This window comes from Tiliqua scincoides, chromosome 8 (assembly GCF_035046505.1).
Source record: "Tiliqua scincoides isolate rTilSci1 chromosome 8, rTilSci1.hap2, whole genome shotgun sequence".
Classification (NCBI taxonomy): domain Eukaryota; kingdom Metazoa; phylum Chordata; class Lepidosauria; order Squamata; family Scincidae; genus Tiliqua; species Tiliqua scincoides.
This window is the reverse complement of record NC_089828.1, coordinates 28,460,427-28,488,335: the sequence shown is the minus strand read 5'-3', so window position 1 is coordinate 28,488,335 and position 27,909 is coordinate 28,460,427. Positions and strand designations below refer to the sequence as shown.

At 44.5% G+C, this 27,909-nt stretch overlaps 1 protein-coding gene across 1 annotated transcript in view; it reads right to left on the bottom strand.

Moving 5' to 3' along the window:
- RFX7 (regulatory factor X7) overlaps positions 1 to 25,235 on the bottom strand; it is a 73,181-nt gene extending 47,946 nt beyond the window's left edge. Inside the window, exon 1 of the mRNA XM_066636201.1 lies at positions 24,745 to 25,235. Within this exon, the coding sequence (XP_066492298.1) occupies positions 24,745 to 24,896 (152 nt within the window). The 5' untranslated portion in view covers positions 24,897 to 25,235. The remainder of the gene's footprint in view (positions 1 to 24,744) is intronic.
- Positions 25,236 to 27,909: the final 2,674 nt, after the last annotated feature.

Below are 27,909 nucleotides of genomic sequence, written 5' to 3'. Positions count from 1 at the left end.
GGAATACAGTTTGGTTGCAGAATATCAACAAGTTTACCTTGCAAAATGGTGTGAGAGAACCTAAGAACAGCCCTGCTGACTAGATCAGATCCATCTAGTCCAGCATGCTCTTTTCCACTACTGGTAACAGATGCCTCTGTAAAGCCCACAAGGAGGGCACAAAGGCAACAGTCTTCTTCTCCAAAGCAACTGGCAGTCCGAGACAGACTGCCTCTGAAGTTCCAAATGTCAGTAATGGGCTACTTGTCCACAAATTTATCTAAACCCCCCTTTAAATATGTTGTTAGTGACCATCACAACATTTAGAGATAGTAAGGCTGCAATCCTCACACTTTCCTGAGAGTAAGCCCCACTGAACAAAACAGGGCTTACTTCTGAGTAGACCTGGTAAGAATTGTGCCCTAAATCTCATAAATTGCACACTGCATGCAGATGAACTTTGAGCTGCATTATGATGAGAGGAAGAAAAAACCCACCTCCCTCCCAAGCATAAATTTACTCTATGCATCTAGTGTACACACACGCCACCTGCCAGTTGGTCAGTAACCATGCCACCTTCTAGCTACAACAAACCGGTGCCAATGCCTATACCTGGAGGCTGGGTTAGTCACCGACAGTTATGGAATGTTGATGGGTGAGTCAAGGAGACGAAAAGGGAAGGGTGCAGAATGCTGGGAAAGGTAAAGGGGAGCAGTTCAGGATGGCTGGTGAAGACAGGCACTTGGGGTGCAGCTGGCCCTTAATTATCTGATCATCTTAACTCTCTCAACACTCCCAGGTAAAAGCACATTAAACAAAATAGAACGAAAACCTGTCAGTAGCACAAGCAGCCAATGGTCCACAACAGGGGTCTCCAAACTTTTGGCCAGAGGGCCGCATCAAATATCTGGCACAATGTTGAGTGTCAGAAAAAAAAAATTTAAATATAAAATTTATTTAAATAATTAGAGATGGAACTTAGATGAATGAGTAAATGAATGAATGGGCTCATTCATTCAACCTCTCTGGCCCTTGAACACCCTCCAGACGCAACCAGAGCATAGTTCCAGTCACATCTGGCCAAGTGGCCAGAGGCTTTCAGGGGACAAGAGGTTGGCCGCGGGCCAAATAGAGGCTTGCCGCAGGCCACATCTGGCCCCCAGGCTGGGGTTTGGAGACCCTTGGTCTACAAGAAGAGAGTGCCCAATTTCTACCTTACAATATCACAAGCAAACTGTATATTGTCCTTTTTTACTTCGTAAGTAATTTATTCAGTGTTTTTTAAGTGAAAACTGGTTTGTAATGTAATGGGCATCTGTCTCAGATCAAGGAGACTTGGGTTCAAATTCCAACTCACCAACAACGCTGGATACTCTTCAGGCCCGATCCTATGCTGGAACAGCTCTGGGGGCAGGGCACTGCCCCAACAACTGCCATTGTGCAAGTGCTGTAAGGTAGGTTGCCACCAGCAATAAGTCCACTGCACCAGCGGAGAGGCCAGCACTGGTCAGTGCTGGGCTTCAGCACTTGGAGGACGCACCATTGGAGCACTGACCCGGGCAGCAGGGCGGCATTTCGTGGCAGCCTAGGATTGTTAAAAATTTTCCTGCTTGATGATGTCACTTCTAGTCATGATATCACTTCCAGTGGGTTCTGACAGATTTTCATTCTAAAAAGTGGGCCCCAATGCTAAAAATGTGAGAACCACTGCCCAAGAGAATTACTAGAATGCATGTCCCACTAAACATACTAGGATTTACTTCTTAGTAAACATGCAAAGGATGGCATTGTGCGTACCTGATGAGTCACTTTTGGTGCAGTAACACCATCTGGCCCAAGAACAGCAGCTACGTTCACATCTCAACCATCTTCCCAACTCAATGTTTCATTAACGTGAAAAATTTTTGCAAAAGCCTAATCGACCACAGCAACCAGAAAATATATATGGATTACTGGAGCCTGACGTTTGGGGGGGAAGGTTTAAGAAAGAAAGTGGAACGTATCTGCAGGTGAGAGGTTTTTCATTTTTGTGCATGTTAACAGAAGTCAACAATTGAACAAAACAAAGATTCCTGAAATCCAACAACCACTTTTGATCAGTAAGACTTGTTAGTGGTTAACAGTCACATTGTGCACACTTTTTGCCAACTTCAAGATGACACAAAAAGAGTCACTGGCACAAGATGCTAGTGATCCTCAAGACACAGGTTGCTGTTGTGCAATTCTTGAACTCAGCATGCCATGTCTGAGTTCAAACTGGGACAAGTCCACAGCCTTACAAGTGACCCCAGGCAAAAGGCCACATGGAGTAACCTGCTCTATTGACTTTGCTGCTCTCACTCCACACTGCAGCTTGTCCGATTCACTAGCAGCTTTACTTAGTCTGTTTTACAACAAATACTGAATAGATAAAAATCTGTATTTTACTGGTCCAACAGGACTAGCAAAATGTGGTGGTGCACAGAACAAAACATTCCAGCAACTTACACACACTTCCCACCTTCTGTCTTCAGTGAAGCCAACAGGCTCATATTTGGAAATGCACACACAGAAGCAAGCAACAAGCAAACACTGACAGGAGTTCAGAAGTACAACTCTTGCATATCTACAGCTTTTAGAAGGCTGTGAATTTGAAGATCCCTGCAATGGCTTAAAATCTGGAGTTGCGGAAATTATAGACATTCTGCTAAGAAGACAATTACCACTGATGAGGACAATACTATACACTATGAACTGCGCACTGGCATTAAAGCTTACTAGCTTGCAAATTTACCACTAGCTTTTAATCTACTAAAACACCATTCATTTTCTGAGTTCCTTCTCAAGCAGCAAGAATTGGTTCAATTTCAATGACAGTCCTCAATATGTACTATTTCTATTCTCAAACAATGAAACCTTCCTTGTTGTTTGTTTACTTATTTATTTATACAGGTATTTATGTACCGCCTTTCTTTGGTCGTCAGATTTCTCCTCAGACTTTAATCCAAGACGGTTTACATAGGCAGGCTGTTCTAAACCCCCATAGGGATTTTTACAATTGAATAGTTCTAGTCTTTCATAGAACTCCTCCTTCCATCTGGATTCCTTCCTGATCTGGCCTCTCTCTGGCCCTTCGCCTCCCACGCTCCACTTGACGGCAACTCCTCTCTGCCACCAAGGGTCAGCTCATCAGTAGTTAGTTAGTTAGTTAGTTAACCTTTATTGGCATTATAAATATTACAGCAAACAACTGACAACAAAGTGGAACAATACAACCGTTATCCACTAGACTAGTTCAGGAAAACTAAATAGAGAAAAAAGAAATAGGATCTAGAAGGAAAAGGAGCCAGAAGGGACAACCTTATCCTTTCAATAAAACAGGTGTTAGATGGAAAAAGGTGACTACAAAAATTTTAAAGAAGATTTTATAGAACTAAAGTCCGGCGTTTTTTGTAATATATAGGCCAGGAAACTAGCCACTGAATACGTCAAGGGAGCAATAGAGTCTTCCAACAACTGGGGAAGGGGTGATACCTGAGGGGGAAAATTAGAAATCCAGGATTCTAGATAAATCCTACGATGAGAATCATGAGAGGGACAAAAAAGCAAAATGTGTAAAAGAGTATCCGGGGTCTCCCCACAGAATAAACATAATCGTTTCTCGCGAGGAACTCGCATGAAACGACCATAATGAACAGCTGAGGGAAATATGTTGAGTCTAGCGAGCATGAAGGCTCTCTTCAGTCTAGGATTAGTGAGGTGAAAAAAATAGTTTGAAGTAGCAACAACATGTTGCGGAAAAAGACCTAGGGAAAGGGGGGAACAGGTCAAATTAAGAGAATTTTTTAAAGTATTGAATTCAGCTAGAAAAAGGTGGTCTTTGATAATTTTATAAGCTTGAGATAAGTTTAAATCAGCAAGTAATTCTACTGATAGGTTGATAGAGTGGAGTTTAGTTTCCACTATTTTAAACCAAATAAAGATATACGTGTCACTCATTAATTCTGTAATTAAAGAGTCAGGGGAAGGAGATAAATGAATCCTTAACCAAAACTTAAAGGTAAAAAGCCAGGCATAAGTGGAGGGAAGGTGTAAACCAAGTTCTAACAGAATAGTGGACAACCGTATAAGATTAGGAATACCTAATATCTTTCTAAAAAAGGAAGAAGCAATATGATCCAAATCCTTAGAAACTGCCTGTATCCATATCGGGATACCATATAATAAATGAGAAATAATTTTTGCTTTAAAAATTTGAATCGCTGCTGGGATGTATTGATTTCCTGCATTAAAATAAAAATTTGTTATAGCCAAAAGGTGGGTAGTTGTTGAAGAAATAACTGACTTTTTATGTTGAATCCATGATAAATTATAGTGAAAATGTAAACCTAGATATTTAAAAGATTTAACTTGAATGTAAGATTGGGAGTTGATTGACCATATAGAAGGAGTCCAGGAGCGGGAAAAAACCATAATTTTAGTTTTGTTGACATTAATTGCAAGGTCATTTAAATGACAATAAACTTGAAATTTGGAAATGAGCTCACGAAGACCGGATTTTGTGAGTGAGAGAAGTACTGTATCATCGGCATAAAGAAGAATCGGAATTGGCTTTTTATTTATTACAGGAAAGGAATGAGAGGTGGTGGTTAAGCTGGCAGGAAGATCGGCTATGAATAAATTAAAAAGAAGAGGGGCAAGGATGCAACCTTGCCTCACTCCTTTATTGATAGGAAAACTAGAAGAAAGAATATTGGTAAAAGGAAGACGGATTTGACATTTATTATGGGAATGAAGTTGCTGTAACAAAAACAGAAGCCTCTGGTCAATGCCCCAGTTGGATAACTTTTTCCATAAAAGGGCTCTATTTATCGAGTCAAAAGCACCTTGTAGGTCGATAAAGGCTACATATAGATTTGATTTATGATGTATGGAATATTTCTGGGCTAAAAAAGAAAGTGCAAAGGCATGATCCAGAGTAGAAACACCCTGGCGAAAACCTGATTGTTCAACTCCTGGAAGGTTTTTCAAACGGGCCCAGGATGACAGCTTTTGAAGAAGGAATTTGGCATAAAGCTTCTCTATACAAGATATAAGACTTATAGGACGATAATTTGACGGAGAAGCGGGGTCACCTTTCTTAAAAATTGGAAGAAGAAATGAACAACGCCAGATATCTGGGAATAGACCTGTAGAATTAATCGTGGTAAAAAGAGAAGCCAAGGGAGCAGCCCACCAACCAGGATTAGTAAGAAGAATTTCATTGATGATAAAATCTGGGCCGGGGGCTTTGGCTGATTTTAAGGAAGTTATGAGTTTATAAATTTCCAGTGGGGAAACCGATGGCCATTCAGGGAAGCTCATCAGTATATCAGTGTGTGGTCAGTTCTCGGGTACTTCCGGTTGTTTCGAACTGGCAGCCTCAGATCTTCAGGCATACAAGGCAGCAGCTCTACCAACTGAGCCAGACCATGGCCTTTACTATACTTATTTTTTTTGTGAACTGGCAACATATATATGCTTGGATAGCATGCACCCTAATCCTAGGGGTATTTACTCAGAAGTAAATCTCACCTTTTTCAAAGGGGTTTACTTCCAAGTGTGCATACAATGTAGCTTTACAGATAGACCTGCAAGCTACTGCATCCTAACACTAGCTTCTAGTATAGTATTTGAAAAAAACTAAATACACATTTCTATTTCAGAAATTTAACAACCTCTTAGTTTGTCCCAGCTCAATTTTACATAACTTTGTAAGAGTTTGTGTATGTATATACAGGCGTGCCCACACACCCACAAGGTTTCCGTTCCAGAACCCCCCATGGTTAAGTGAAACTGCGGATAGTCCCCTCTTCTAGTCCCTTCCTAGTGCCTTTTAAAGGCATAACAGTATCACTTCTGGTTTTCAGCCTAAGTAGCTTTTTCAGCCTGTAAATGTCATTCTGAGCCTGGCAGAGGCAGCGGGCAGACGCATGCAGCTTCTGCTGGGCTCAGAAGACCCTCAGCTTCCCTTGTCTCTAGAGAGGACATGTGTGGGGGTCACTCATGAGGGGACCACGGACCCAATCCGCAGGTAAGTGAAACAGTGGATACTGGATACGTGGATATGGGGGCCCCTGTATTTTAATTGCTTCCAAACATTTTTTTCTAATGGCTTCTACACGTTACGTCTCTAACCAAAATGACCTCTCCTCCTGTAAAAACATCCTAGCAAACATTTTAAACAATGTTTTTCAAAATGTGAACTACAATATGGGACCAGGATTGGACACACATATACCAAGTGTGAATATGAGTACAGGTGGGACCTCAGTATCCACTGATTTGGCATCCACTGATTTGACTCACTGCTGAAACCGGGGACCAACTTTAAATGCCTTGTAACAAGGGGAAAAAGCACCAAAATTCAATTCCCTACCTTTGCGCTGTTAAACAGCACAGGTTGCAAGCTTCTTGGGGTTAAAGATAGCTTGAAAGACCCATTTCTGGGTTTCTTGGTCCTCTGTTGTCACCCCAGAATGTATCAGTATAGATGCTATATCACATTCAGCCACTAGATGAATTTCATTCCATCGTATTCCATTATTCACCCCATCTAGTGGCTGAATGTGGTATACAGGTACAGCCTATTTATCCACGTTAGTTCCGTTCCGTGACTCAGTGTGATTAACAAAAAATACGTTGTGCTAAATCCCATAGAGTTACGCAAATACAGCCTGCAGTCTGACACTTCCGGATGGAAGGAAACTAAGGCAGCTGTTCTCAATCCCCTCCCCTCCCCCCTTCCCCTTTCACAGGTGGGATCCTGAGCTTGCTTGGGAGTCCTCTGTGTCCCAGGCAGCCTCCCGACAGCACTGCAGCTTCTCCTCTTTCTCTTCGCTGCTGCCGCTCCTGCAGCCCTCCCTGGTCGCAGCCATCATGGAAACTCCTCTGCCCCAGAGCATTCTGGGACTTGTAGTCCGGCTCTCTGCTCACCCTCACCTGTCTCTCCAAGGCTCGGCAAACACTCCCGGTTTTTTTAAAGCAAGATGACAGCTCAGGGCAAAGGAGGCAAAGGTGTGTGTGACTTTCAGTACCCCCCACCCCATTCTCATTGAGACAAATCTGCAGATAAAAAATCCGTGGATAAATAGGCTGCACCTGTAGTATCTATACTAGCGATTTTCAACCACTGTGCCATGGCACACTGGTGTGCTGAGGATGGTCTGCAGGTGTGCTGTAGGAGTTTGGGGAGGGCCATTTATTAGTAGGGTAATTGGGGGATATGAGCCCCCTACCAGCAGCATGGTGTGCCTCATCAATGGTTAAAAAGAGATGGCATGCCTTGACAATTTTAGGATCTTGTCCATGTCCCTGAAATGAAAAAGGTTGAAAATCGCTGGTCTATATACCAAAGCATTCAGGGGCAACAACAGAGGACCAACAAAACCTGGGTCTTTAAAACTATTTTCCAATGAATTGGTATCCATGGATTTTTTTTATTCACTGGGGATTCCAGAACAGAACCCCAGTGAATAACATGACGGGTACCTGTATTCCATATGCCAAAGCTCTCTTCTGTCCTGCAAGCTATAGAATGAATGTTGCAATACTGGTGTTAAAATCCTCACTCAGAGGTGGTGGGGAAATTAAAAGCACTCAGCTGCATCTTTAGGATCAACAGTTAACTTCAGATAACACAGAAATTTGTCCAACCACCAGGCACAGGTCCATTGATGTCAGTGGACATCTGAAGAAATGTGTAGATCTACCAGACAGTTTGTTAAAAATAGGATCCATCCATCCAACATTATCCAGACACATTGGAAACCTGAATATCAAACACCAGAAAGTGCCATTTTTAATGTGATGAAGGATGGCAGCCAGACAGGCACACAATAGGGATGAGGAGGGCAGGCCTAGGACATTCTGGTGCCCAAAGCAGAATATTCCAAACAGTATCCTGCACCCACCCAAAACATTAAAAGCCGGGCAAAATCCACCAGCAGCTTCTTTAGTCACAGCTTTACTGAAATCAATGAGAGACACACAAGCATATCACCACATTCTTACGCAGCCCTCCATCTCAATAAGATGTGTTGAAGTCAACCTCCTACTAAATTGTGCTTCACGAGTATTATGGCTGCTTCTCATTCTAGCGCCCTCAACAGCGCACAAAATCCATTCTCTTGCCTCCTTATTTAGCCAGCTCTATCAAGATATTTTACTTATAGGGGTTGGGCTACTTGATCTACTGGTCCCTTGGAGCTCTACAACACATGCCTGAAAGAGCTAACAAGCCTAGATTGTGTAAGAGATTTTTTCTTCTTTAAATGAAAATTTAAGATCATTTGAATCCCAAATTCTGCACACAACAGATGCCACATGATCTGTGGAAGACCTGAACCACTGGCTGAAGTCAGTGACAAGTTGGATGATGGCAAACTCCCCAAAATTAAATCCAGATTAGATAAAGAAGTTATTTATCATGAGTCCTGGGACATGGGTACAGGATTGTTAAACTGTTCTAGATGGGGCTGTGATCCCCTTGAAGGATTAGGTCCATAGTTTAGGAGTGCTCTAGACTGAATTTTGCTCCTGAATGCCAGACAGTGGAGGCAGCACACAGCACCTTTGCACCAACTGTGTCCTGTTGTGCTCAAAGGCAATCCGAAAACTTCCAATAGTGCAGAACATGACTGCACAAGATTTGATCAGCACCAGGTGCTCTGATTGTACCACTCTTAAACCACTTTCACTGGCTACCAGTCCATGTAAATCTACAATTCTAGGTGCTGGTCTTTTCCTTTAAAATCGTAAATGGCGCAGGACAAAATTATTGCCCCGATTATTAAATGGTTCCTTATTAGAAGGCCCAAACCTGGGTGCCATCAGCAATGGAAGCTTTGTTGGTAGCAGCTCAAGAGAGGGCCTTCTCTATGATAGCACCAGCTCTAGAACTTCCTACCACCGGAGATCAAGCTGGCTCCTTCTCCACCTACTTATTTTCTTTAGCTTCAAGGATTTAAGCACTTAATCAGTTGTCAATTTGCTTTATTTGTTTTGATGGTCTGTTTCTATGCTCCCTTTGTTATACTGTAGTTGCTTCATTTTATTTTAGTTGCTTTTTATTGCCTTAAAAATTGTTGCAAGTTGCCTAAGGCATGATATAAACTTAAATAAACAATTTGTATACTCTCAGATGTAGGACAGAAGTGCTTTATTTTTCTACCTCTAAAAGATTCATTGTTTCGCAAAATTCATTAACAATGAATTAATGTCACTGCCAATACAATATAGTATTAGGCAAGCTTGGTAATTTCAAAGTTGTAATGAAATGTTTTTCAGGTGATTCCTAAGAAGTGCATGAACATGAGTTTTACTGATTTGCTAACAGGAGAATAATAAAACCACAAATACACAATCCAAATCAAATATCAAGTTATGAATTCATCTCATCAAATCAAAACCAAAGCTACATTTATCTCAGATGGTATGTGAAAGCAAAACCAACATTGATTAATTTTTGTTTCCCTTTCAGTAAACACACAGAGCCAAGTCATTTCTTTTTCTAAGCTGAGGAAGTTGGGAGTGTTTGCAGAAGATGTTAGTTTTTATGTGCTTTTAGTTACTTTGCTGTTTTTTCAGTGAGGCATTATGACTACTTCAATCTGTTGTACCATCATAAGTGAAGACACTGAGGGAAGGGAGAAAACTGTAGAGGTCTCAATTGCAAAAGCTTTTAATTTGAACCTTTAACACATATTTGATTGAAAAGTTTTTCTTAATCAAATTTCTGTTCAAATATTTGGCTACTGGAACATAAAAAATTATCATAGGGTATTCTTATAATTTTGTTAACTAAATATACCTCAAATAAGACATACTATCCAATCATGCCCTGTGTAAGGTTTTGGAAAGTGCTCAAATTCCGAATTTTCCAGGAAACCAATATCATCATGAGGAATTACAGAAAAAGAGCTTTGCAAACAGGGTTAAGACCCAGTGCTAATGTATCGCTGGGTCTTACTCTTCTACATTCCCAGAAGATGCTTGGCCATTGCCCTCACTTCTAGCATGAAATTCCTTTGGAAGGAGAACAACCTAATAAGTCTTTATTGAGACTTATGTTGGGTTACGTATAGACAGAAGATAAAATGTAGCACACAAAAGCCTAAGCCAGTAGTTCTCAAACTGGGGCATATAATATAATATACAGTATTTAATATAATATACAGCATCGTAACGTCCCAGCCAAAGAGCCCTGGCCTCTGTTCCCTTAAGGGGCAGGGAGGGGGGAAAGGGGATGATGCGATCTAGCATTTTGGAGGGGCTCAGGGGCTTGCTGCCACTTACCAGAGCCTGCAGCAACTTCCTGGGGGTTTGGGGAGCCCCCGCGCCAGCCTTCACAGGCCTCACCAGGCTGCAGAGTCAGGAAAAACCGTGATCACAATCACTTCAGGTTTTGCGAATGCAAAACCGCAAGTGGTCACAACCACGATTGTGAGGGTCTCTGCAGCATGGGAAACCCTGTGGAGGCTGGTAAAGGCTCTGATAAGTGGCAGCAAGCCCCTGTGCCCTCCAAAGAGGTGCAATCCAACGGATTGTGTCACTGCCTTCCTCCCGCCCCCACGCATACTTACTATAGCTCAAAGTCTCCCTGAGAGTTTGAGAACCTCTGGCCTAAGCAATGGGAAAAATATACCTGGATGGACGTGGCATTTCAGGTTCTTTGAACATACACTCTCCCCTCTTCTGGATATAGCAGCTAGGGTCCCAGAAACAACAAATTCCAGCCCAACCCCTAAGCCTTCCTTAAAAAAAAAAAAAAAAAAGGCTTGCTGTTGAGAGTATCTGTATCCGCCCCCCCCGTATCCGCAGTTCCCATATCTGCAGGTTCGTTTATCCATGACTCTCCACCCCTCCTGTGCCCATTATCTATCTTCCTTTATTGTGGCACCAAGCACTCATGTCTCAGATTTGGGGGAATGTCTGTAACTGTACCAATGACTTCTAGTTTCAGGAGTCTGGTCATGTGAAAGGTCTCCAAAACATCTTTCTGCAAGAATCTATAATGAAAATGCTACCATGTAAGAAATTCTATGCTGCCACCCCGCACCCCATCCTCAAGTGAGAGAAAAAATGCAAAGGGGCCTCAGAATTAAGAGCCTCACAAACAACTTTGTTAACATTCACAAAGTCTCAAGTTTTTTCCAGCATTAACAAACCTTGACTGCAACTTGACTGTTTACTAAATACAGAGACACAAGAGTCTATCTACCCACTTCTAGCCACATTGGCTCCCAGTTCACTTCAGAGCCATGGTTAAGACTCACCATAAAGGCCTACGTTCCAATTACTTGATGGAATGCCCCCCCCCCCACCATGAAACTCTGTTTGTGATCTCTTCAACACAGGGCTAACTTGGTGACTACCCCAATATTTTCAGAATTTTCTTTAGGGATGTGAGAGGCTGAGTATAAAGACTTCTACAAAATGTTGCCAAATTGTTTTTTTTTTTATCACCACTTAGGGAAGAGAGAGAATCTTCCAGTATTAAACTATCCACCTTTTAATTTAACCACCTTTTATCATTAAAAATGTTTATACACAGCTTTTAAACAAAAGAGTTCACCAAGCAATTTGCACTGTAATTTTGCATATGGATGGATTTTTAAAATTATTACTTATGAAAGCTAGTGTGGTGTAGCAGTGAGAGTGCTGAGCCAGAACTGAATCTACCTTGCTTCAAGTTGCCCCCCCTCCAGTCAAAGTTCAACAGGTAATCTTCAATTAGTCACTCTTTCAGTCTAGACTATTGCACAGGTTGATAAGGATAAAATGGGGGAGGGATTATGTGTATCACCTCAAACTTCCCAGGGGAAGGGTAAGATAATGTTAACTCTTACACTGCAAACCGGAGTTCTTCTGGAACTAGACAGCAATTAAAACAGACATCTAAGGACTGTGGCATGGAACTCCAAAGGCAGAATATTTTATACACTTATACTTTGATCCTCAATGGCAATGTAAACCACTCTCAGAATGAGCAGAATGGCCTGAGGGAGGCCAAACAACTGAGAAAAGAACAGGAAGAAAAGTTATGTGTAGAAAAGCTCATGCGGCCCAAGGAGCAAGGAAGCCTCAGAATGCCAGATGCAGGGGAAAGCACCAAGACAAAGATTGTGTCATGTTGTCTTGTGTGCTCCCTGAAGCATTTGGTGGGCCAGTGTGAGAGACAGGAAATTGGACTAGATGGGCCTTTGGCTTGATCCAGCAGGACTCTTCTTATGTTCTAAGTCCACCCTCCTAGAGCAAGTGCCAGTTTCCTGGTTAAAGCTGCAGAAGTCTGAGGTTGCTCTGCCCAAGCACAGATCCCATGGGTGCAATGGCACAAAGAACAAAAGTGCTGGGCAGTGAAGAATGCTGTATGAAAGCCAGGGAGGACAGCTGAAGGTGAGAGAGGATGGTGAAGAGACTCAAGGAAATCATGGCTGGTGGAGGCAGGGAGCTACAGAAAGAGGAACAAAAGGAGAGTTTAGGGATCAACCATTTGTGCTACTGCTTTGTGTTCGACTCCTTCCCCTTTCAGAACTTTAGCTAATAGAAAAGGACCAGCTTTTCCCATTCCTGGGAGGAGAACGAGCTGCAAATTTCTTGCATGATAAGCAGTAAGCTAGCCATGGGCTTCTATATCAACACTACCATGACCAAGCAAGTGAGGTTCTTACCTCTCCAAGTCTATTCCCTGTGCCTTTAACAGCACCTGACTTGACACACAGAAATTAGAAGATTTTCCCAGCAAGGAGATGAAAAAAACAGGAGTTTCTGTTCCTCTGTGCCACAGGCGACCAGCCTGGAGAAAAAGGTGGTAATCATACAGAATAGCCCTGAAAGTTAGAGGACCCTTCAATAAAGAGCCAAGAGTTCACAGTAGCCAAGGTCCAAACCTGAAAGACCTCCTATGCCTTGGGGAGTGAATCATAGAAGTCAATATATGGTCTACAAAAAGTGGGGAAAAACTTTTTGTTATATATGGCCCTTGCTTCTCTAATGTTTTCAAGTCTGAAACAAACTGAAAGGAGGCTCTTAGGTCATGCTACTGAGGTGGGATATAGGCTGGAAGAAGGGTACAGCAAGATTTCCATGTGTTAGTAACTCATCTATATGCTGGATGTTTTGTTAAAGCCCTGAATATGTTTAATAAAAAGAGATAAAAGAAAATGTTCCACTGAGTGAAGCTTGTTCCATCATTGTTGTCTGGATCTGTGGGAGGGGGCACTTGCCGTGGGCCCCCTGGCCTTCTTGGTCTTGGGGTCAGCTACCCCTGGGCAAGGGGTTGTGCCACTCACTTGCCTCCTTCCTGAGTGCGGTTCTTCTACAAGGGTCACTAGAGGCTTGGAGTTGTGCACAGTATTAGTCTCCTCATTGGCCTGCTAGAGAACTTTAAAAATGGTGGAATCCCCTATGGGTTCCATTCCTTCCTGCCCACCATTGAATCCAACAGGAGTCCCCACTAGGCTCTCTCTACTGCCCCCACCCCACCCCTTTGAGCAACCCTCCCAGGTTGCGTTCTTTGACCCAGCTCCCTGCCAGGGGTCTTAAGGTGGGCTGTAAGGGGCTTCTACTTCTTTCTTCCAGCACCTCACCCAGTACCTCCAGTCTTCCTGCTGGCAGCAGACTTTGAGTGACCCAGAAGGCCCTGCAGTAGGCCCGTGAGCACCAGCAATGCCTCGAAACAAGTAGCATTGCCCACTGGTGAGAGTCCATCCCTCTCAGAAAGGTTGGGTGGGCTGCCGGCCACACCAGATAAGTTGACCCCAGAAAACTGTTCTATGACTACAGTATTATCTATGGCAGTAGTTTTCAAAGTTTTTGAGGCCTTCGAGACTGCTGCCAGATTTATGAATGCCAAGGGATGTGGCTATAATTGTGATTGGGCAGCAGTACTCCCTCCCCCATAGCAGCTTGTTTAAGCTTTGATAAACATAACCTAATCTGCCCTGCCAGTTACACATATCACCAAAAATTAGGTCATGAGCCACAGTTTAAGAACCACTGATCTATGGAAATACTTACCTCTCACGTACGCCCCCCCCCCCGTATCCACAGATCCCATACCTGCAGATTCACTTATCTGTGTATCAGATCCACGGGGCCCGCCCCGTGCACGCCTCTGGCTTGCACCCACTCCAGAGGCAAGGGGAGCCCTAGTACGTTTAATGCCTATTAATAACCATAATTTTATCTTAATGCATTATAAGGCTCCCTGTACTTTTAAAATGCCTGATAAGTCATTGGGAGGCCCGGGGAAGCCCCGGGGAGCTTTTTTAACGGAAAAAGCCAAAAGCAACTTTCTTTTTGTTCTAAGGCTCAGTCTGAGCCTGGCAAAGTCCACTCAGATGACCCTCTGGAGCAGGGGTGCTCAACACGTCGATCACGATCGACTGGTCGATCGCGAGGCAATGAGTCAATTGCGGAGTCCTTAGTCTAGTCTAGACTAGACTAAGGGCTCCGCGATCAACTCATTTTGCCTCTATAGTGCCTGGGCGCTTTCTTCTATCACTCGACGCTCTTCTCCCCACGCCTGTCTCCTAGCAGAGGGACCGGAAGTGGCTCGGGGAGGGGGGCTTGGTCCCTCCTCAGGTGGAGACGCCGCTGATGGGGCCGCCGTTGCGGAGCCATTGAGCCCCCCTCCCAGCAGCTGAGAGCGGCCACTGGGCGCGGACCCTCCCCTCTTAGGTGAGGTACGGGGGCCGGGAGGGGACAGCGAGTGGAGAGTGGGGCTGGAGGCAATGGGGGCAGCAGTTGTGGTGGAGGTGCCGGGGCTCCCGGCGGCGGGGGCGGGAGGAAGGCTATGGTGCTCCGTTAGGAGGGAGTCGCCGAGGGAAGGCTCGGAGCAGAACTTCGGTTGTGCCTTGGAGAACCTGAGGAGTGTCTCCAGAAGGGCTCGGGAGCAGCCCGGGACTGTCTGGAGGAGTTGCTTGGGGCCACTCAGAAGTGCCGCTGATGCAGGGTGGTGGCAGCCTCTGGCTGGGGAAGTTCAGCAGCAATTGAGAGATGCAGGCGCCCAAGGCTGCGGTCCTCTCCTCACTTACCCAGGAGTAAGCCCCATTGACTAGCATGGGACTTATTTCTGAGGAGACAGGCTTAGGCTTGGGTACACAAGCTGCAATCCTCTCCACACTTACCCGGGAGTAAGCCCCATTGACTAGCATGGAGCTTGCTTCTGAGGGGACATGCAAAAGATTGGGCTCTAAAGCTCCTATCCACACTTACCGGAGAGTAGTCCCCATTGACTAGCATGGGACTTACTTCTGAGTAGACACCATAGGGTTGGGCTCTGAGGTTGCAATTCTGTCCACATTTACACAGGAGTAAGCCCCACTGACTATAATGGGATTTACTGCTGAGTAACATCATAGGGTTGGGTTCTGAGGTTGCAATTCTATCCACATTTACACTGGAGTAAGTCCCACTGACTCTAATGGGACTTACTTCTGAGTAGACATGCATAAGGTTGACCCCAACACATCTAATTCTGTTATGGCAAATGCTATTATGTTGAAATGCCAGCAAATATACTACTATGAAGCAAAAGAATTCACTGGAGGCACTATGTATTGCTTAGCCCTGAACCAGGGAAACTGCCAATGCCCGATTTTTTTATCTTTATTGATTTATTTCACTATGTAAACTGCCTTATATACTACTTTTCAACAAGAGTAGTTCATAAGCTGTCAGCAGCTACTGTCCGAACTATGCATCCTTGGCTGATTCACTTCAGTGCAAGTCATCAAAGTAAACTCAAGTAATTACAAAAAATGTTTATAGTTAATTATGTTGTGTTGTGCAATATTGGCTCATGCAGTTATGCAAGGTACACCAACATACATTGTACACATAAATGTTATACGTTATGATGGCACGAACATTGTAAAAAAACTCTGGTAGATCTCCGGGCCTTGCTGGGTTTCAAAGTAGCTCTCGAGCCAAAAAAGTGTGAGCACCCCTGCTCTGGAGGCAGGAGGAGCAGAGCTTCCTTCAGATCTGGAGGGTTGGGTGCCACGTTCACCTGTATCTGCAGTTTCACTTAAATGAGGAGGGTTCTGGAACAGAAACCCCGCAGATACGGGACACGCCTCTACTGGGACTCTCCCCATCCCTCCCCAGGTGTGAATTTGGAAATCCCAACAGGGGAGTGAAACTCAAAAAACTGGCAAGAAAGGAGATTAAGTTCAACTCAGTTTGTGAATTAACCAGCCAAGTCTACCACAGAGAGGAAGGCAAGGCAAATCCTGGGCCAGACCAGGGTTCTTAGAGCCAAGCACAAAAGATAGCATTATGCAAAGCAACATGATGCTTGCCTGGGCCTGGAACAGTAGCACTGAGGCATGCAGGCAAGGAGGAAACCCTGGCTCAATCCCACCTCCCTTCCCCTTTCTGGGCTGCTGGCCAGACACAGGTCCCAGCACTAGCCATAAGCTCCTCCTATGTCATGCAGCTCCCATTTTCAAAGGGCCTCCCACCAGAAATGATGCCAATGGATTATGCTCTCAAATCTTCAACACTTTTCAATCTGCTAGGAAAGCAAGTCGTTCCCAAACAAAGCACCCAGGAAGCACTTTGTACTCCACAGGTACTGTGTTTCTACTGCAAAACTGAGCTCTGGCTTCAAGGGAGCCGACCTGAGCATTCAGCTAGCTAGCTGACCCCAAGGGTCAATCCCTGTCCACCATCCCTGGCCTCAGACGCAACTCTTCAGTCTTAGCAGTCTGCTAGGGAGAGGATTTAGCTTACACAACTGGCTCCCTTTTCCCAACTGCTTCCTTGAAACACAATCCCTGCCTGACTTTGACCTCACATCTGCTTCTGGACTCACCAGTGGGTTGTGACCTCTACTGCAGCTGCCTCAGATTAACCTCTAGCTCAGCAGTTCCCAAATTATGGGTGTGGAACCCACCAGTGGGTCCTGACTCAATTGTTGTTGGGTCACGTAACTGACAGGGCAGATTAGGCTATGTGTAGAGGTGTTTGCTTCTGGTGAGTAAGATAGATTTACAATCTAAGTCTTACTGAACCCAATGGGCTTACTTTCGAGTAAAATAAATAACACCATTTTCAAACACCTCTAGCTATGTGCATCAAGGGTTAAACAAGCTGCTATTGGGGGAGTATGCTGCCCAATCACCATTACAGCCACACCCTTAGGCATTTACAAATCAGGCAGCAAAGCAGGGCCTCTAATAAGTTTAGGAACCACTGCCCTAGCTGTTTTACTGTATTTCTGCTTACAGTCCTTCTGATCTTCCTCTGCCTATCCTGGAACTCCACCTTCTGGTTCATTCTTACCATGTGTGGATCCCAGCCAGCCTCCTCTGGAAGTTAACCTTGTTTTGAACCACACCCTTGTCTCCAGCCCCCTGGAGTGACAGCATGCTTCTTGGGTCTGGAAAACTGAGAATGTGAAACTGACCCCCCCCTAGCCCTCTTCTTTCCCTGCGGTGCTGCCTGTGTGAATCAGTGGCATGCGCTTTTGCAACTTTAATGAAATTGCAGATAGAATCTCAAAGGTCAGGAACATCATAGATGTCTGTCCACAATCTCTGGGCCAACGACTTCCCCTCCACATACACAAACAAAATACTCTCTCTTCCTAAAATTAACTGAAACCCCACATTCACACACAGTTGAGCAAAACAAAGGTCTCCCTTTTGAGTTTTTATGTGTCTGGATACAAAAGTGATTACCATAAAAGCTTTAAGGCAGTGATTCCCAAACTGTGAACCATGGGTCCCCAGGGAATCCAATCAGGGGAGCTGCAGAGTTCTCACAAAAAACCTGACACTGTATACAATATATAGGATTGCAGCCCTAATGGGAAGCCACCAGTCGAAAAAGTTTAGGAACCACTAAACTTTAATGAATCTAAAATAAAAACAAGCACAAATTAAATCCCAAAAAACACAGAAAGGCTGGGGCAATTTGCAACCTTAAGTGCCTCTCTACCCTGCACTACTTATCCAGGAGGTCTCCAATAATTTGGGGCCTTCTGATCAGCATTGTATGATATAGACCAGTGGTTCTCAAACTTCCTGGGAATTTTACTACCAGGGTAAGTCTATGCAGGGGAAGGGAGTGAGGTGACATGATCCCCAAGATCACATAGCTAACGGGAGTGGAAGGGGGTGCTTTTACTTACAGGTAGCTGCAGGACATTGCAGGAGGTGCAGGGAGTCCCGCACAGCCCTCCGCAGGGTTCCCCGATGTTTAGAACATTGAAAAATCAGGTGCAAAGCACTTCCTAGTTGCAAACGTAAAGAAGAAGTTCTTTGTGATTGCTTTTTTCAACATTCTAAGCATCAGGGAGCCCTGCAGACGGCAGTGCAGGGCTTCCCGCACCTCCTGCAGCCAACCCCCTTCCACCCCATTAGCAACACAATCTTGGGGATCACATCGTTGTCCTCACCCCCCTCCCCTTAAAGGGACAGTGAACTCTTTACACAAACTGGTGGGTCACAACCCACCAGTTTGAGAACCACTGATACAGACAATGCCTGGCAAGGGGGGGAAACGGTGTGCATACAGGTTTTTGGGTATGCTCCTAGCCCCATATATACATGTAAACAAAAAAAGTTGACCTAATTTCATACAAGATTTCAGCTCTCAGAACCTGAAAGTCCCAAATTGCTCACACAAAGAGATCACTTCTGTGCTCCCAAGAGTAGGAATCTATTACTGTAACACGTGAACTAGTCCACAAGTTGCCATCCTAAATATCTTTTCTTGGAAGATAGTTCGGCTGAAACTGTGGGACTTACTTGAACAGATGTGCTACACAAACCACCTGGTGAATTACTGTTTTGTTGAAAAGCTATATATGTAAATAATCTTAACAACAAGTGGTCACAATCCAGACACAGAGTAAGTGTACTTCAACATGCTGAAGTTAACCGATTTATGGAAGCTTAACTCTGTGATCGACTGCAGTAAGCATACGTAGGGTTGGGTATATTTACTTAGCACCAATATGATGTTTCTGCAATACACAGTTGACCTGCACTCATTTACAGTGCACATCTTAGAACAGATACATTTCTGTAAATGCTCCTAATAATTTTACGAGGCAATTCTCTTTATATTTTGCAGAGGAGAAGCAACTATTCATCCTAGCAGAGCATCTTTTCTAGTGGCTGCTTTGTGGTGTCTATCTCCCTTATCACTTATGCTTGTTTTTTAAGATGGCAAGTCCTTCTACTACAGGATCTCTTTTTCCCTTCATTTTTTGACACAAAAACCACTCTGTGAACATTTGTTGAAAAATAGCATATAAATATTCTTTAACCAATAATTGCTTACATCACCAAAAGCTATAAAAATCTAGGGCTTTTTTGGTGCTACTCAAGTGTGTGAGTTAAAAAAACCCAACTGGACCTCTGAATATTTGGGGGAGGGGCGCTGATCAATCTCATTTTTGCATCATCCCATCCTGGTTATCTTTGTATCTTTTACCCATTTTTGTATAGTTGCAATATTTGTGAACTGTGAAAGACATACCACGACAACCCTTTACCATTGCCAGCTGCAGTCTATCCTAGAGAACAGAGACCTCACCACTGCCAGTCATGCCTAGTAACACCTAGAATGTGGTCTACACAGGGCTGTCTCTGGAAACCAGTGTAGTATTTTCAAAAATCCTTTATGCATACGGTGTTCCTATCAACTTCTAACAAATGCAACTAGACCCTACTTGGTTTTTAAAGACAACCTTAGCAATTGCTAAGTTACTTCAGTGTTATTAAACTTATTTTAATCAACAAAGGGTACAATCCTAACCAACTTTCCAGCACTGATCTTACCACAATGCAGTCCCAATTTAAGGGAATAAGCAAGCCCTTGCCTTGAGGAAGCCATCTTGACTGCCTCCCCAATACAGGATGCAACACATGCCACATTGGCACAGTTATGTCAGTGCTGGGAAGTTGGTTAGGTTTTGCACCCAAAATTAACTAACCAGAAGCAAAAATATATTCACTGTGGTGCTGAGGGCTGACATTCATAACAGTTGTTCTTACAAAAAAAAAGAACAAGTTCAAATTGGTTTATGACTTCCAACTCTTCAATTTTAGCAGCACATATATATAATATATATAATATATAATATAATATATTTATAATTATATATATATATATATATATATATATATATATATATATATATATAATTATATTTATATATATAATATAATATATAATATAATATAATATATATAATATAGCATATAATAACAATTTATATTATTGTTGTACACTTTTACAGAACGCAAATGAGAGATTAAGGTTCTATTGGAAAATCAACTATAGCCCAAGTGGATTAATTAGAAGAGGTATATCAATTAATTGGTAAGGTCAAATATTAGTTATTGGGGCTACAAGTTTAGGACACAATGGAAGATGACATTTTGGCACTGATGCATGGTTGCAAAAGCAAAAAAAGTATCTGAGTGGGAGCTTTAGTTCATTCAGTAATGAACATGAGAGGCACTTATATATGTACATTTATTTCAGTTTAATCTATTAAAAGCAGATGATCAATCAATTGGAGTTTTTTTAAACAAATGACAGTTCTAATTACAATTCATCCTGCAAGCAAACATATACTTACGGTTTTAAACACCTTTAAAAGACATATGCTTCTTCCCAATTCCCTTCTGGGACACTGCTCAATCAATTAAATCCTCCCTAAAGATTAGGGAGTTAACAGTCTTTCAATGCTTTTGTCCAGCATAGCAACTCAGAAAGACGAGATGTCACTTTAAGCCTTACTACTGAACAGACACCATGAACCACATGCCACCTACCATACATGGACCTTCTCATTTATTTACTGGATTTTTACCCACCCTAACCCAAAGGTTCAGAGCATTAGATAGGAATGGCATTAGAAAATCATACCAATGCTTAATATAAATTGCAACACTTTGCAACAACCCTGGCTGACCATATGAGTACCAGTAAATAGAGAGATAAGCCCATTCAGCTGAAGACTGTTTACTAGCCACACAGTGCACAGTAGAAGCAGCACATGCCTTTTCCACAGCCAGCCATTGTCAGAGCAAAACAAAAAGGGTCCCTGAGCAGAACATGCGCAAGGGCACTGCCATGTGGGAGCACTGTACAAATTTAAAGATACCTTGTACGTTTTTTAGATTGTTTCACAGACATGATCTCCTATGCAACATGAGGAATGGCTCATTGATACCGAAAGGGTGTGTTCCACAAGAGAAACACAGTTAAAAGGGATATAAACTGCATCTACAGTAAAATTCCACTTCTTGGTTCTATTCTCACTAATAAGGATCTGATTAATCGTGTAATACATTACATTATTTTAACTTCTCAGAGGGACAGCCATATCAGTCTGCAGGAGCAAACACAATAAGTGTCTTGTGCCACCCCAAAAACTAAAACTGATCACAGCACAAAAGCTTATACTACAATAAAATTTGCTACCCTTTAAAGCACCAAAAGACTATATGAATCTGAATCACTACCCTACACACAGGTGTGCACTGGGAAATAAATGGTGTAAAATGGCTACTGCACTGGCCTTGAATCAAGAAGATTTACATTCAAATTCTTCCACTCAAACCTAGTTCACATCTCAGACGAATCCCTCACTCTCACAGCCTAGCCTTTCTCGCAGGGCCAGAATCAGATGGGTTAACCTCCTACACACTATCTTTAGCTATTTGAAGCAGAGGAGAACTGGAATTTAAATTTAATTTAATGCTTGAGTATTCATCCTGTTGGTCAAGTTACTGAGCATGTTTACTCAGAACTTCCTCCCATGGAGTTCAAGGTGGGCTCTCTTTTTGCTTTGCATTTTCAGGATGGGTGCCCTGGAGTACAAAGTGGCTGATGGAAATGAATACTTATTATTATGAAGCATGTGCCCAAAACAACTAGATCTGCAGTTCCCAAGCTTTGCCCCCCCCCATAACCCACCTAGTTATCTACAGGGGTTTGTGGGCCCATGCAAGCTGCTGGGCCACCAGACATTATGGGGTGTAAACCAGAAGTCACGTGTAGGTCACGGTGGAACATGGACTGCCTCATTGGCCATGTCACATGCCATGATGCATTACATTTCCAAACTATGGGTTGTGACCTGATTTTTGATCTGCAGTGTGCCCACTGCAACCAGGAAGCTACAAGTCAGTCCAGGGCGATACATAGCAATGGTTCCAGTTCATAATGGGTGGTGGCTCCCTAGTTGTGGTGGGCCTGTGACCCACCAAAATCAGGTCTCACCCCACCAGTGAGTCACCATCCACTATTTGGAAAATGCTGAGTTAGACACCTAAACACTAAAAAAGTAACCTCTCTTGAAATTAGGGGGCACCCTTACAAGTGAGAGCGCTTAGGATCACCTTTACGGGGGGGAAAAAAGAATTCTCCACGATTTATGTCACCTTCATGAAACCCATGGATAGCTTCATGTATTTTGCAATGGCCCATCAATAACATACCCAGTAAAAGCATAACCCAGTAAGCACAGCCACTGGTCATGCTTGCCCATGAACTCTTCAGCAAGCCCCAAGGAAAAGACAGGGGTTATGCAGAAGCTGTGCTTGAGTGAATTCATCATCAACAATATATTCGACCGTCTTAAAAAAAAAAAAAAAAGGCTTGAGTTTGAGTGAAAAAGAACCCTCTGGCTTTGTGTCTGACTTAAGCCTATACATGTGAGTGCATACAAAAAGGGAGAGGCTTGAGTTAGTAGCCATTTTGTCTTTCAACTTGGATATTACACCTCATCTGAATACCAAGGATGTAAACATACTATTTAAGAAGCTGATTTCTTAAGGAAAATGAAAGGAGTATTTCCAAACCAGTGACTAAAAAAATAATTTTAAGTCAAATGCTTGAGAAGCCTTAACATACAACCAGGGCACTAATGGAGAGAATGTTAACGAAGAAATCCTCTAACTCATGGCATTCTGTAAACAAAACAAAGGCAGTGTGCAGACGATGGAGACAGCAAACAGAACAACATTTTCCAAGCTATTTTTTTTAATGACAACTTTATAGAGAGCATCTCCTACAGCCTGCTCAGAATACTTACCACTCGAAATGGAATTCTTTCCTACAAGGTACAGCACAATCTCCAGTGCATCTTATTGTTTTCAGAGATTGTCTCCTACCCTACATATTTTTCATTGTGCAGCTCTCAATCTGTCCTTTATCACTTGGAGCAATACCAAACACACATACTATAAAAACGGTCAACCTGAAAAGATGAAATCAGATGTATTCTACTAAAGGTTTCAAAAGAGTAGCATGCACATATTGGAAGGTGGGCAGGCCTTTGCAGTATTTTATTTAAAAATAAAAATAATAAAAGGCCATTTCTTTGACAAGTCATGCATTATGCTTTTATGCCCCCACCCTCCAAGTCTTGCAGCACAGGGGATCAAGATGCTTCAAATGCCATCATAAAAAAAATCAGGTGCCTCCATTTCATGTGCCCAATTTCTTTCATAGCAGGCTGCTGCAAGCCACACTATCTAGTGGGGGAGCACAGGTCATGTATTGCAGTCTTCTTTTTTTTCTTTTAATGAACACCTTCTGTAGCACTACTGAAAGGAGCAGGTCTGCCTGCTTTCGATTCCAAAAAGGAGGCCAATCATAACCCCCCCAAAAAATGACACCCTCCATGGGAAGGCGATGAAGCTGCTGTAAACAAGAGAGCAAGTCACACCATTCTGGGTGTCTGCAGCAAAAGCAGCAGCAGCAATGCCAGGGCATGCATGTAAACATGCGGCAGAGGCAGATGAGCCTTCCTCCAGAGCAGCAAGCACCCTCCTCTGTGGCTTCTGCTATTTCTTGCCTCTGTGCTCCTGCCCAGCCCCAATGCCCACTTGCCAAGCGACCTGCTTTTGCACGCAGGAGACAAGTGGGGCTGATGCAACCCCCATTCCCTCCCTATGGTCTCAGAAGCAGCCCCGTTCTGATGGGTGTGGGAAGCTTTGCGTTGCATGCTCCACGGGCTCTCCTTCCTGCATGCATTGCATTGACACACACACACTATGCTGCACCGCCTGCTCCGCTCCTCCGCGTGAGAGTGCGCGCACGCGCGCGCGTGTCAGTCTCTCTCTCTCTGCAGAGCCAAGTAAACACATTTTCCATTCCCCCTCCCCCACCCTGCAGACAGAAAGACAGACAGACACACACACACACACTGTCGCGTGCTGGAACTTGCAACCTTCCTCCTTTTTTAAATAGCACTGCAGGTTTCCAGCCAGAACACAACATCAACAACCACAAGAGAGGTGGTGTTGCTGGTGGTGCAAACGTTTCCAAAAAGAAAACAACCACCACCACCACCACCACCACCCCCCATGTGTCAAAAGGAGGGTGGGGAGGAAGAAGCCCCACGGAGATCAATGGGAAATAGGGTGGGGGCGCGTGCACAAATGCAGCACCACCACCACCCCAACCCACCACGGCGAGCACCCGATAAATATGCAGCAGGAGGCGGCTGTGCACATGCAGCGCATGCATGAGTAAGAGCCCAAGCCTAGGCATGTCTACTCGGAAGTAAGTCCCGTTATAGTCAATAGGGTTTACTCCCAAGAAAGAGTGGATAGGATTGCAGCCTTAGAGACCAAGCCTAGGCATGTCTACTCAGAAGTAACTGCCATTGTAGTCAATTACAGTAAAGTGTGGATAGGGGCACAGCAAAGTGTAGATAGGGGCACAGCCCCCCGCCCCTTTTGGCCTCCCCCATCGCCCCCGTCTTACCAGATGGAGCTCTTGATCTTGTGCTGCAGCGCGCTGGCTTCCGCCCCCTGCAGCCCTGGCACCAGCGCCGGCAGCGAAGGGGGAGCCTCCGCGGCTGGACCACCGCCGTTGGGGGGCTCGGGCGGCGGCGGCGGCGGCGGCTCGTCTGCCATCACTGCCGGGTCGGGTTTAGCTGGCGAAGGAGGAGGAGGAGGCGGCTGCAGGAAGGGCGTGCGGGCGCAGGCAAGGCGTGCGGCTGGAAAGGACGCGGAGCTCGGCTAGGCCTTCCCAGCCGCCGCCGCGGGAGCCGCCTGGCCCGGCTGCGGGAGAGAGGAGCGCATCCCCGGGCAGGAGGAGGAGTCTCCCGCTGCTGCTGCCGCTACGCTGGAGAGCCGGGGAGGCGCATCGCGGCCCGGGCGCGGAGGAGGGAAGGGGACCGCGGCGCAGCACCTGGCTCGCCTGCCTGCTCCGCCTGCAGCAGCAGCGGCCGCCGACTCGGCTGGCTGGGCTGCCTGCCTTCCTCCGTGCGCGCAGCCTCAGTCGCAGCGCCCGCCCTGCTGCTGTCTGCGGGAGGGAGGAGGGAGAAGGAGGGCAGCAGTGAACTAGGGCGCGCGCGCCCGGGCGCAGGCGAGCAGGAGGCGGCAAGGGTGCTCTGCGCCGCCGCCTCCTCCTCCTCCTCCTCCTCCTCCTCGTGCCCGGCTGCCGGAGGGAAAAGACGAGCTGGTAGGCGAAGCGCTCTCCGCTAGCCGCGTTCCAGCCCCGCTCTCCAAAGCCCCACCGACGACCCCCCCCCCTTTGGGAGATGCCTGGCTGAGGCTCTAGCCTCCTGGGACAGACTTTCTCCTTCAGGACAGCGCATCCCGAGCATGGTGACTCCTGCCCAGTCCAATGTCTAGCAGACAACCTAGCTGCGATCCTACAGCCCAAGCCTAGGCGTGTTAGTGAGGATAGGGTTGCTGCCCAAGACACACTTCCTCGGAAGTCAGGCTTGCAATCCTATCCACACTTTCCTGGAAGTAAGCAATACTGACTATAAAGGGACTTACTTCTGAGTAGACATGCATAGGAGTGGGCTCTGAGGTTGCAATCCTATCCAAACCGACCTAGGAGTAAGCCCCATTGACTATAATGGGACTTCTGAGTAGACATGCATAGGATTGGGTTCTCATGTTGACAATGTGCTATGCACTTCAGTGCATTACTCAAAAGTATGCTTGGCTGCCTGACACCTATATCCCAGCTCAAGCCTATGCATGTCTACTTAGAAGTAAATTCCATTATAGTCTGTGGGGCTTTCCTCCCAGGTCAGTGTGAATAGGATTGCAGGCTGACTTCCTCCCCATCATAAGGTAACACATTTTTAAGAACAATGTTACAGCCTTAAGCATGCTTGGGAGCAGACTGAACCCAACTCCACTGACTTCTCAGTAAACATGATGCATATAGGTGGAGCTTCATGCTTTTTGATCCACTTTTAATTCAAGACCAGCCCTGATAAGGAAATTGTCCCATAACAATAGCAGCTCATATGTGCAGGGGAAAATATTTCACAGATGCAGGAGCAATAAATCTCTCCCTCCTTTCCCCTCAAACTAGTCATAAGGTTTGCCTTACACCAATGGTTCCCAAACATTTTAGCACCAGGACCCATTTTTTAAAAATGACACTTGATCAAGACCCACCTAGGTTTTTGAGACTTTAAAAAAGATTTGGAAAGAAATAATATATTTACCAGTTATAATAACCAGAAGAAAGACACTCAAGCATTTTATCTTCATATATTTACACATGCTTGCAAACTGCAGGAGCTGAGCTCTTTGCAGGGCAATTATTTGCAGCTATCTAATTTTTAAATAGCTTCAGGACTTGAGGCAATTAGTTATCTAATTTTTCCATCACCAGTGTTTTCATTGGAGGCTCTGGGGCTTTGTGACCTACCAAAAATCAGGTTGCAACCCACCAGTGGGTTCCACTTCCAACCCACAGTTTGGGAACTGCTGCTTTACACCTTTCTGTCTTCAGTGGTGGCATGGAGATGGCCCTAGGGCTCAAAAGCTAGGCACAAAGGTAATGGCTCCCATTCTTAATATTAAAAGACCTACAGCCTTTGAACCTGGAGGTTCCACATAGCCATCATGATTAACAGTCAGTAATAGACCACTCCTACTCCCTGAATTTGTCTAATCGTCCTTTAAAGCAATCAGAGCCAGTAGCCACCAGCACATTTTGTGGAAGGGAATTCCATACATTAATTATGACTGGGGTGAAGAAAATCTTTATTCTGAGTCTACTTCTCATTTCATTGGGTGCCTCCCCTACCCCCCCCCCCTTCTAATAATCCTTGGCATTTATGTAACCCATTTGAGCAGATGCAGTGCATTCTGACTTCAGGCTTGCATGGTGTACTGTAATTTTCTTTCTTCCCCACCTTACAACCCCTGTGGTCCAGCAAGGTGCTTGTATTTTTAGGCAAAAGTGCCAATTTAGGGTCTCTTCACAGTTAAGGAATAATTAGTCTATTAAGTGATCCTAAGTCTGCATTTGTGCTTGTAAATACCAGTGCCTTGCTGGATTGGGGCAAAGACACACCTCAGGTATTTTTTGGAAGAATCCCAGGAGGTGCTGAGGGGTTCACCAAAGATTGGCCAGCAGTCCAAAAGTAGTCTGTGCTCTACCTTCCTCCCACCCTTGCTTTAGTGTACTTAGGGGTTGCAGCATCTTCCATACAGGAAAAGATGAAAGGTAATGCCTCTCTAGTTTATGAAAATAATACTGCCAAATTGTGGTGGAAAGAGTGGAAACTTTCTCTCTTTCTGTAGTAAAGCTCAAAGAGGGATGATAACACAAAAGTGTAGCTAGGAAGCATCTGGTTCTGATTTCACCTGAGCCATGGTAAGGCCTGGTTGGCTAGATGTGCTTCCAGACCCACAATGTGTGTTCTCCATCACTGACTTCAGAGTTGCTGGGGTAAAAATGCAGCACACAGAAGTTCCTGGTTTGTTGACCAGACAAGGGCAGAAGGCCAGATTCTTAGTGTTTATTCTAGGCTTGGCTAATCTAGAGATTTCACACAGCCACCAATCCCAGGAACTGATGTTGTACACCTCTGTTCTCTACTGAAGCCCAATCATACACAGAATTGGTAGGTTTCAAGCCCCAGAGACACTAATATTTAAAAAATGGTTA